At 34.1% G+C, this 12,035-nt stretch overlaps 1 protein-coding gene across 4 annotated transcripts in view; it reads right to left on the bottom strand.

The window, feature by feature from the left end:
* LOC126827476 (bromodomain-containing protein 1) overlaps window positions 1–12,035 on the bottom strand; it is a 35,982-nt gene that overhangs the window by 4,144 nt on the left and 19,803 nt on the right. Inside the window, exons 8-14 of one of the 4 annotated variants that reach the window (XM_050556834.2) lie at window positions 11,635–11,758; window positions 11,403–11,501; window positions 11,110–11,223; window positions 10,507–10,779; window positions 9,814–10,347; window positions 7,798–7,905; window positions 1,351–1,457 (exon numbers count right to left, since the gene is read on the bottom strand). In XM_050556834.2, the coding sequence (XP_050412791.1) occupies window positions 1,351–1,457; window positions 7,798–7,905; window positions 9,814–10,347; window positions 10,507–10,779; window positions 11,110–11,223; window positions 11,403–11,501; window positions 11,635–11,758 (1,359 nt within the window). Of the gene's footprint in view, window positions 1–1,350; window positions 1,458–7,797; window positions 7,906–8,222; window positions 8,471–9,813; window positions 10,348–10,506; window positions 10,780–11,109; window positions 11,224–11,402; window positions 11,502–11,634; window positions 11,759–12,035 lie in introns of those variants that run through there. The other 3 variants (XR_008788702.1, XR_008788703.1, XM_050556835.2) reach the window with 3 other exon arrangements.

Genomic DNA, 12,035 nt, shown 5'->3' with positions numbered 1-12,035 from the left:
ACTTTAGCATTTATAGTAGGTCAAGTAAATTTCATTGTCAGGCAGTCAATTTTAATTCATAATGATGGAAAACACACAATATACAGTCCAGTACCTATCAAAATCTAAAAGCTGCTATGAACCACATCTATGGTCACCATGAGTACAGTGGGAAGTGGTATCAGACTTTCCAGATTTCAAGAGTATGCATAATCTGCCATGATGGGCATGACGCCATGAGAGAATTATAAATTCTTTAATGTAATCGAAACAATAGAAGTGGAAGGTTGGTACTTTCTAGTATTGATTAAATTCATCAAGTATTATCTATAATACAATGACATCAAATTATATTCTGTTGCCCACGTAAGGTTCAATAAGTAAGTATAAGTTAGAACAATGAAAGCTAAAACAATGGAAAAAAACATAAAAGAAAGCCCACAACATTGGTCAAAATAAATATCACCCGATTCTACACAATCTAATGATCTAAACACGATTTATTCTTATTTTTATTTCTAGTTCAACATTTGTAGATCAGACCATAAACACATTGCGAGAATTACACAAGACATGGGCTAGAACTTTGTTCTTACAGACTATGTACTTGTAGGCTATTTGTACAAATAGTGAGTAGCCTAATGTATGTAAATTGAAAACTTTTGAAAAACTGACAAATTGTGTGTTTATTTTCAAATTCTCACCCACCCACTGTACAATGACAGATATATTGCTTTCAAAAGGAATGATACCTTAAAAGCTGTGATATATTACAGTCTAGAAAACTTATCACTCAGAATAGTAAATTGAAAGGGGAGATTGTCTTTGAAACTGCAGTTCTTATTCCTTAATCTTTTTCCACTGCCTCATAATGAGTCATATTTATCAATTGATGTATTTTTGACAGGGTACCTGAGATAAGACGTCTAAACTGATGGACAAAAGTTGAACATTATGAATTTAAACTTAACTTTTTACGCGGTCAAATTATATAGGTAAATACGACTTGATTGGCCCGTATAATTACATTGATGTATTTTCATCCACCATAATTCATTTTCATGTTTTGCAGTAAGCTTACATTTTTCATACACACAGAAATGATTGAATCTGTATTATTATTATTATTATTATAATTATTATTACAAGTATTACAACATATTTATAGTGCGCCCTTTCATATAACATGTTGAGGGATACTTTACAAAGTGACAATATAATCATAAATAAACATCAAGATTATGGACATGTTAACGATTGTATACAGAGTCGTCAGAGTCGGTTAAAAGCCTGATTAAATAAATGTGTTTTAAATAAAAGTTGTATGATAATACAATAAGTACATTTTGAGTTTTTCAAAACATTACTTACCAGCGCCGGATACCATGGATAGCCCCTACATTTAGCCCACACCAAATCTAACGGTTCTAGAGGAATCACATCATCAGAATCAAAACTAGGACTTCTTCTTGGTCGACCTGAAAATATGTCATTTAGTTAGTTTTTCAAAATCCCTAAATTCTAAAGAAGTTAAGAAAGGGTGAGACCCCATGATGACATCATGTAATGTAATGGCTTTACCGGTAGCCAAATGGAATCAAGAATGATAGTGATTGAAACGATATATGAATTTACAATATTATGGTTGTAGTTGTACAATGTCTTAATACCTTGACTGCTGTAGTGAAATGAACACTAAAGCTACTACTGACCCAATACTTATTAAAATATCCGCCACATGACAACACAGGTTTATGTTCATGGTACAATGTAGGTACATCATAGTACATGAGTCTAATACCAACAATAAAAAAATAAATAAACTGATCAATGTTTTCACAAAACTCTCAAATATGTAGCAAAAGGTCAAAATGATACAGAGGCACTAGTGTTCTGTCCACTGGTAACTAAAACACAATTTTCAGTTTGACATAATTTGACTATACATAGTTGCATTTGGGATAGTTCAAATTAGATTGAATTTAAAAATTGCTCAATTTAGAAGATGCACACATTATTAGTGTTTTTCGAGGTGTTCTGATTCTAAATAGGTCAGTGTCTTTTATTAATATTATCCAAAATTAATACAGTTATCTTCTTTTGAAAGGGTTAATGCCCCTTATATATATTAAACAAACACAATCGAGTAATAAACACCAAGTAAACAAAAAAACAAACAAAAAACAAAAAAAAAAAACCCAAATTAGTAATAGTATGAACAGTTTTTAACTAAAAAAAACAAGTATGGTTGAAAACACATTTAATCTAAACATCAGTATTGACTGTAATCTACATTTTTCCATTAAAATTAAAATCAACTGTTTTAGTCTATTGATACATAAATTTATCATATGATTATTTTAATTAAACAAATTCTTTTAAAATCTTGCATATATTCCGAAAGTGAAAAATGTATCTTGTTAGCTTAGACAATAAAAATAGAGCATACATTTTTGGTTACTTATTTCCTCTGTATTGGCTATTAGAATTAGAATTCAATTAACTGAGCAGCCTATATGATGATGACTAGCAGATTGATTAAAATGATGGTATGATAAGATAATGTAGAAGAATGAAACGCTTGAAAGGTGTTATGGTAGATATCTACAGCTGGTTTCTACACAAATCTAGGTGTGTTAATGGTATTTATACGCTGTACAATTGCTCCATTAATTCCATGATGGTCAGTAGTGGCAGTTTATAAATCTATTAGTAGCTGGCCCGCCCCAGGTCATTACTATTTATTTACATTACAAAATTACTCTCTTAAAGATGGTGCCACCTAAAAATTAGATATGCACTCAAACAGAAAATTACAGTTTCCCAATTTTTGGTTATTTTCTGATTTGATAGATAGAATTCCTTTTTCAATTTTCAGCCATGCGACAAAAAACTATCATTACAATTTCATAACAAAAATTCAAAATTTCATGAACAAATTCAACTGAATAGAAAATAATAGGAACCTCAGATAATGAAAGAAAACAGAAACCAAAGTGAATATTTTAAACTCTATAACTGTAAAAATCTGGCAATAAGCCCAAAGATACCCTGATTGTGTTTGAAAGAGTGTTTATCACTTCTACTACCAGTTTTGGTGTCTGCTTGCTTCTGTTTATAAGATAGGTCCACCAGCAGACATAATTCACAGCTTAAACAAGTTGACTGATGGTCGGAGGTGTGTCTATTGGCAATTCTATTCTCACTGGGAGTAGACAAATCAGAATTTTCCAGGTGATATGGAGGAGCAGAAATCTGGTTTTCAATTAAACGAAACGTCTTAATGGCCATGATTTCATCTGTTCTTTTCAGCCCAGTTGTATTTTTACTGTTAGAAATGGCCAGATGATCACTCTGTCTACCTGTTACACCTTGTGTCTGCTCCTTTCTACCTGATGCCCGTCTGGTTGAATAGTTCAAATAACAACAAGTCTTTTCTTCTTCCATGTTTGATAGTTGGCAGGAACTGGATTTTGACACGTGGGTTCTTCTGTCTGATCTGTCATTAACTTCCTTTTTTTTACAAGTCAATTCTTTTGGAGTTAATTTTGCAGATGGCCCCACTTGTAATTTTTTTGCTTCTGTAATTTTTAACTGGGTTTGAGAACATTCACCAGCTAACTTTCTATCAACAATATTTATTGTTGAACCATTTTTCTGGTCTTTACAGAAAACTTGTAAACATCCATCTGTATCACCTTGAACATCTTGTTCAGTAAAATATTCTATTACAATGGAGTTTTCATCATGATTAACTTCATTTCCGACTTCCTTTTTATCAGTTAAATTGTTGGAATTTTTATTAATATAATATCCTCTTGTTCTTATGGCTATTTAAGAAAGCATATAAACATTATAAAACCAGTAAATCTAGTAATATTTTGACATACAGAATATCAACAAACGTTTGTGATGTTGCACCAGTTAAGATTATATGCCATTTTTAATAGTTATAATTAATAAAACAGAAAATGCCAGTGCAAAGACAAATTCCCTTTATTAAAAACAACAAAGGCTTCCTTTTGTGAAATTTTTTAAGAACAGACATACTATGAAGATATTTAAAGATACATTATGTAAGATTTAGATAAAGAGCTAGCCATTCTTGCTATAATAGATACATGTAAAATTAATAATTTGAAAATTTCATTCAAATTACTCTATTGCGAGCGAAGATATTAGCCTTTGAAGGTTTACTGGTTGTTTAAAGCTAAGTCTTGCTCCTCCATTTTTAAATTAAATCAAAATATGGCTGAACCGTTCTAATCTATTTAATATCAGAGAAATCTGATGTCATCGAAAGTTGATTAGGGCCTGGATCAGTTAATTAATGTCTAATTAATAATTCAGAAAACATTTTGGGTCTAAAGAAAGACCTGCTATAGACAGATTTAGCTCTTGCATAATGTATGTTTTTAAGTAATTTTATTTGATAATTTTCTAAGCATTGTTTCAATATAACTACATACTCCTTGCAGTGTTTCGTTTGATTGGACCTAATCCCACTCAAGCACTGCTGTAATAAAAGCAAATTTCTTTTCCAAATTATGACTGGTCAATAGTCTGATTAACAACCAATGCCTAACTGCGTAACAATGTCATTTGGTTAAAACAGAGCTCTACATTGTTTACATAACATTACGTCATGACTCACGAAATTTTTACGCACAATTAACCAATGCATAGCAGAATATTGCAGAAAAACTAATTGTGTGACAAACGAGGCTATCAACAGTTACAATGTAAACAATACTGTTTGGAATTGGAGACGAACAATACTTTCACTGTTTTTAATACCTTAAATCACTGTCCAAAGTTTTAGGGAAGACCACAGATTAAACCGAGGGATGGATATTAGTATTAGTGTGTGCATGCATACAACACTAAAATTCAAAAACCAAACTCTAAAGTATTTGCATTAATTTGCTACCGGTATATTATTATAAGTGACCAGCACCCATGATTTAATAGCGAAAGTGTTAAGCCTAATTTCATGCAGGCATCTACATGTACATTAGGGTGTTTCCCTTTTTTCGTAATTTTTAAGGTTTCTACCCGTCACCAAAGTCCATTCGGGGTCAAACTTAAAAAACTGTAATATTTTCAGAATTTTCTTGCCAAAAATCTGGGGATTTTCGAACTTTTTGAGCTTGACAGGTGCGGGGTCATGGTGGCTAAGTGGGTAAGACGTTGGCTCGCTACCCTGGAGGTCGGGTGTTCGATCCCTGCATTGGCTGAGAAAGTTCATCCAGATTTTCCGGCATGCTTCCCCCTTGTCAGTGATGCAGGACAGCGGGCCTGACAAGGACAGCTGTCTAGTCATTCGGATGGGACAAATAGAGGTCCTGTGTAAACAATGACATGTACATAAAAGATCCCTTGACAGTTGGAATTCGATATAAGACTAGGCCGTAGTGCCGCTGTCCGGGCAAAATTTCATAGTCATAGCACACATTAGCCCAGTTCGGAGCAGAAGAGTAGGACGTTAAGTTAAACCCCATTTCATTTCATTTCATTTACTTAGAAAGGTCAGGTTGGGGGCGATTATTTCACCAAACCAAATTATATCTAGAGACAAACTATATATTTCTGGACATAGGAGCATATAAGTGATACGATAACACCACATACATGCCTATCAGGAGCTTCAGGGACACATGACAGAATTTGGAGCAAGTTGGCCAGAAGTAATGTTCTCAATTTTGAGTCTTCGCCCAGCAACACAGTTCGGGATCACATTGCCGGCGTATTTCGATCTTCCACACAATAGCTTGGTGATGAGCTCTTTTTACTTTCCCTGCAAATGCATCATTCGTTGAGCAAGACTACATGGCTTGGTTGGGGATGATGACGATACATTTCCGGTTTTGGATGTCCATTCCCTCCAGCATGTTTCAAACATCGATTTGCTAGAACTTTGTCCATAACACAGTCAACATATATACAGTGGCCTGTGTAAGCACTGATTCTATTGGAGCATCTACTACTACTCTGATGAGTGAGAGACAATACAATCAAGCTCTCACCATTTTCAAAGCTGTTCCTTTTCCCCACGACATATGAGCATGTATTTGTAACTGTGTCACATCCAGGATGAGCATGAGCTGGCAGGATTTCAATGGACATGTGTTTCTCAGTAGTTGAACCAATGTCAACGGTTGTTCTTTCCTCGATTGGTGATTCCATTGTAAGCTTATTATGGACAGAGCTCTTGGAAATTGATGCCTGAAACACGTTGGAGGGTATAAGCATCCAAAATGGGAAATGTATCATTATCATCCCCACCTAAACCATGTAGTCTTGCTCCGAAGCATGATGTGTAGGGAACGTAAAAAGATGTCATCACCCAGCTATTGTGTCAAGTTGACTGAAAGATCATAATCTGCCGGAATTTGATCTCATTCTGGAACTATATTAGTATATTACTAATACTGGGTTAAGGAAACTAAATTACATGTCAGAACATTACAACCGGTCAACATGCTCCAGCTCATGTAGTAGTACGCGTGCTTGTAGCTGCACCAGAGATGGTTTAGATTATACAGTATTTTGCACTTGTGCTTTCACAGGTTGCAGCCAGAAACGCGACTACAGGATTAAACTGGAGGTTATTTTCGTGGTTTGCGGGTAGAATTTGTTTTTTTTCAAAAATATTAAAAAAACAGCTTGTGCCTCCCTTTTCAGGGCCGATCCATGTAGTCCTGGAGCTTCTGATAGGCATGTATGTAGTGTTATTGTATCAGAAATATATAGTTTGTCTGTAGATATAGTTTGGTTTGATGAAATAATCGCCCCCAACGGCTGCTAACGAGTTAAAGGGTCATATTGTCTGGCATTTTGGATTTTACTAATCATCCCACAACATAATGAACGCTGTTGGTGTATTTCTTGGCCCCACAAATATATGGTTAGACATCAAAAGTATCATCCTAGACTAAATACTATGGTAGTTAAAGGGGTTTATTTGAAAAGGCAGCCGTCTTGGACGTCATCTTACATTTCTCAAAACGCTCAAGGGTGACCAAGGTTCACCGGTAGATTCTGAAAGAGGACACCCTAGGCGACTAAAATCAATCATAAAAAAAACTTTGTATATAATTTCCAGGTTCAGTCATAGTTTTGCCAGACTAATAGTGTGGTGAATATACTCCATCAGAGCTTCACCTTCAGTCATTACCTTCTGCCATTTTCAACCAAAGGTAGATCAGTGTCATTCTGAACATCATTTTGGCCCTGATATAATGAATTTTATGAGAGCAAAATTTTATATTCTTTGAAAAATGCTTTTCCATGACACGAAAATAAATGATTTTGTTGAGTGCCATCTTGGATTCTCAAAATCTCATTAAGATGGTGGGAACAGACTCTACATCCCTGAAAAGCATTAAATAGACACACTACAAGCCATACCTGACCTTTCTTAGTGATCCGTCAATCTCAAAACGTCCAAAAATCCCGAAAATAGCAGCAATTTTGGAAAAAATGATTTTTGGCAAGAAAATTCTGAAAATATTATGGTGTAAGTTTGATCCCTGACAGTGAACTTTGGTGACCTTTAGAAACCTTAGAAATTACGAAAAAAGTGAAAAGTGAAACACCCTAATGTACATGATGAGCTGATAAAATATAAAATATGGCAAAAAATGTGATTTTAAAATATGACATAATATGTGATTTTGAAATATGGCATAAAATGTGAAAATGAATTTTAAGTGGGATAAATGTGATGTTGAAATATGGAATATAATGTCACAACAAGTGGAATGGCATAAACGTGAAATAAAAGCATAAAAGTTGTGTTAATACGATTGAGCTCACCTTCATACTGAGGGGACATATTAGGGGTGGAAGAAGGTGAAGAGCATCCTGGGATATCCAAACAAGTATTGCTAGCGTCATCTTTAATGGAACCATCTGAGTGATCATCTACAGCCAACATGAGAGGAATGAATGAAGCAAGCATGAACAAAATGGCAATGATTGTATGATGATATATAATAAATGAATTCAAACAAAATGTGCTAAAATTAAAATAATGTTAAATAACCCAAGCTCTAGTTCTGTAACTTCTAGTCTTAGAAATATGTTGTGTCAACATCGACATAAAATAATATTTGTTTAGAAGAAAAGAAGATATTTATTTTAAAATTAAATTAAATTATTAGCAAAAATTTTGTCAAATACAGCTGCATAGGCAAGTCAAATGGCAAAACGTTGGGATAAGCAAACTACATAAAACTTACCTCAGTTTATTTACAAGAACTGGACTTAAGAATTTTGAAAAAAGTGCCTTTGTTTGTTGTAGAAAGCTGTTGCAATATGAGTACACATGATAAACATAGCCGCCATGTTGAAACTTTGTTAAAATCATCTTCACAGGTCATGAAATCTCAGATCTTTTATCCACTGAATGAGTACCGGTACCAATCTTTTTAAATGTAGACAATTTATACTTTGTGACTGTATTACAGATGATTTATGGATTATAGATCTGTTATAAAGCACAAATGGAGAATGGACTACCATACAAAAATAATTTTAATTGGATTTTCATGGGTCTGTGAAGATGATTTCGGAAAGCATCAGTAGGCAGTCATGTGCTCATATTACAAAGAATTTCTAATAACAAATGATATTCAGTAATTTTTACAAGTAATGTGCAGCCTTAAAATCATTTAGCCAATTTATTCATTTAAAAATAAATATATCATTTACTTCTAATTCTACTGTTCATTTCTTTTCTTTATATTTCTAGTTATCTATTTCATTTGAACAAAATATTTTGTTTTGTATTTTTGTTATGGTTATGTGATAATTTAATCTTTATTTTTTAAAAGCAATAATCATTGGGTGATTCAGCATAAAAACGGAGAAAAAAAAAAAAAAAAAAAAAAATTATAGTACAAATGAAAAAAACAACAACAAACAGTGGGGCTTGATTTTCCCCACCAAATTGAAAACGTAATTAGATGAAACACATCTTTTTAATTGTATATTTATATTTTTTATAAAGCATCGATCATTTCTCAGTCAATTTACTAGCAAGGTTGTCTGGCTCCAAAGTCTCGACCAATCAAACTGCTCATCATCGAACTTAGACAAGGTATTGATGTACTGAAACAATAAGCTTACTCTGAGTTTGATGTAATGAAACTACACACCAAGTTTCACCACTCTCACTCAATTGGAAGCATAGTTATTGTGTCCCAAAGCATCGATGGACTGATGGATAGACAGACACACTGACGGATGGACCCATTTTAAAAGACCCCTGCTTTCTTCAAAAGGCGGGGGACAAAAAGTAATTATGTGAGCAAATCAAAAGTGCTGTGGTGTTCATGTACCATTTAAAGGTAAATTCCAGCCATCTTATTACTGTACTTTTAACAGCTTTTTGCCCCTTTTCCCCATTTCAATAGTTATGGTTTTTATGTTAAAAAATAAATAATATTATAATACTTTCTAATCTATTGAATAAAAGCACATTCAATTCTTAAATCCCAGATCCAAAGCAACTTGCTAAAAATGAATGCAAAAGAAGCGACGAGCTGCATACAATAGTATCTGCTGAATTGTGACTTAACAAAATGCATTTTGTGTCATGTGAATAAAAAGCCCAATATTATTTGTTTAAATTTATCTATTACTAATTAGCTTGACTTAGTAAAGTATAATGAAGAAAAACAAGCTGCAAAAAGTTGATTAAAGTATTAATAATGATGACACCCAAAAAATGATGCTGTGCCCTAAAGAATATTAGCGAGAGAGGAAATTACACAGTCATGTAAAATATTTTTTAAATTTCCAAAATTTGTAGTATCGTTATTTACTCACCAGATCTGCTGTTATTGCTGGAACTTTCACTGGAGGTCTCAGAAAGCATTTCATCACCACTGCTCATACCAGATGTACTCTCAGATTCAGAGGAACTTCGAATACCAACTGGTGCCCGACGGTAAATCTTAAAGCTCTCTTTATTCATATCTGACTGATCTTGTAACGATGGCATGTTATCATTGAGAGACATCGCTCTCTTAGGTGGGGACGGACGGCTGCTGGAATCTCTAGAGTTGCCTCCAGTACTAAGTGAACGTTTGCGACCAGCTGGACTAGAAGGGGTATGGTGGTTGATCATTGGTTCTAGAACTGGAGGAGGAAGATCATTGTCTATGGGTCGTGACTTTGGTGGCCGACCAGGTCCTTTACGTACTGTGGGCGGCCCATTAGCTGCTTTAGGTGTGGAACCACCTCCTCTTGGTTTCTTGCTGTTTAGTAACACTGCTGTCCGCCTATTAACCCCTGCTGCTGGCGATGGTGTTGGAGGAACTGAGTTACTGCCTTCTCCATCAGAATTGTGCTCACTGTCATCTGAAAATGAATGAAAGAAAATAAACTAATTCCACCTAATGACTAAACCTAAAGTACACGTTAAGTTTCAATCAATCAGGATACTAAATTTTAATTTCTACAAAAATATCAAACATATGCAAAAATTTTTTTAGCAATTGAATCTTGTACTCTACATACCTGCATTGAATTTGGATCCTGTGCGATCATGTTCTGATTCACTTTGACTGTGTATTCGGGATCTTCCACGACCTCTACCTCGACCCCTTCCCCGTCCACGTCCTCTACCTGGTGTAGACTTGACAACAGGACTGAATTTTTCTGCAGATGACTTGCTGGGACTAGAGACATGATGTGCTGATCTTGTGGGTGAGGAATGGGATTTATTAGAACCTCTGACTGGAGACGGTGAACGACTGTCATTATCTGTGGACACAGCTTCTGTTGTTGAGGCTGGAAAAAGTTCAACCAATCTGGTTATTTCAGTTCAAGCAAGATAACGTCACACACATAATCACTAGCAGGCAAAGTTAAAAGTTAAACGACGTATTACCCACTACTGTTCAGGCTCAATTTAAAGCACTGGTAACAAGAAGGATGAAGTTACGAAGACAAAATAATCACTACTGTACATATTTTCAATGCCTGGTAATGGCTGGTTTCATTTCTTATCTTTCCATTAATTTAAATAATTCCATAACACATGCCATTAGAATATATACAACAATCTTCGTGACAGTATTTGTGTCACAATTCACACAATAGTAGTAGAGTCTGCCCCACCTGTATCTATGCTAGCTCCATCATCTGTGTCTGTCTGCCCTTTTTGAAGTGCCATCTTGCGGCGTAATGATATGATCTCCCTCCTGATCCTCTTCATAAACTTGGATTGTTTCCCTGAAAAGATAAGCATTTCTCAAATTTGGACTCACAAATTGAAAATTTAAATCTACAATGTTCATCAATACTGAAAACAGTGCATAAAGTGAACAAATTACATAATGTATCTCAAACCTAATTGCTTCAGTTTTAAAAGAAAATGTAAGACTAGGAGAAGAATTTTGGCTACTACTAACCTGCTCTGGCTGCTTGGGTTTCATCCATTTTATCTAAAAGGATTTTCAGTTGTTCTTCCAGAGGTGTTCCTTCTCGAACTCTTTCCATGAAAGCATCAACTAAAGGAAAATAAAACATTAAGATAAAGAATATTCAAAATAGTTATTTCACAGGTAAATTGGGTCATTTTGAAGTTTTATTTCAGTACATTACAGAAGAAAAGAAAGATTAAATATACTTTTAAATACTTACAATCTTCTATTATTATGGGTTCTTTATCTTTCCGTTTAGGGGGACTGGTCACATGGAGGCCAGTGCCGAGGTCAAAACCAATCCTTTCTGCCATCCTTCGTGCAGATCGAATTATAGCACCTCCCTAAAGTAAAAATAAATAAAAAATGATACATTATTATTAGTTACAACAAGATCTACTTTCAGAAATTCAAATCAAATTGTATTTTCAATTATAGATTTGTATTTATAATTTTTTAAAAAGAAACATCTCAAAAAAAGAATAAGAAGAAATATTAGTCTTCCTATAAAAATAAGCAAAACTAGATTTGTGTATAATACATGGCAAAACTTGAGTAGTTTAATGTCCAAAAGAAAGTATACACACTAAAAATATGACTAAGTTCTATTTAGATTAAAAA

The sequence above is a fragment of the Patella vulgata genome, chromosome 7, assembly GCF_932274485.2.
Source record: "Patella vulgata chromosome 7, xgPatVulg1.2, whole genome shotgun sequence".
Taxonomy (NCBI): Eukaryota; Metazoa; Mollusca; class Gastropoda; family Patellidae; genus Patella; species Patella vulgata.
The sequence above is the reverse complement of the archived record's forward strand: the minus strand, read 5'-3'. Positions and strand labels throughout refer to the sequence as shown.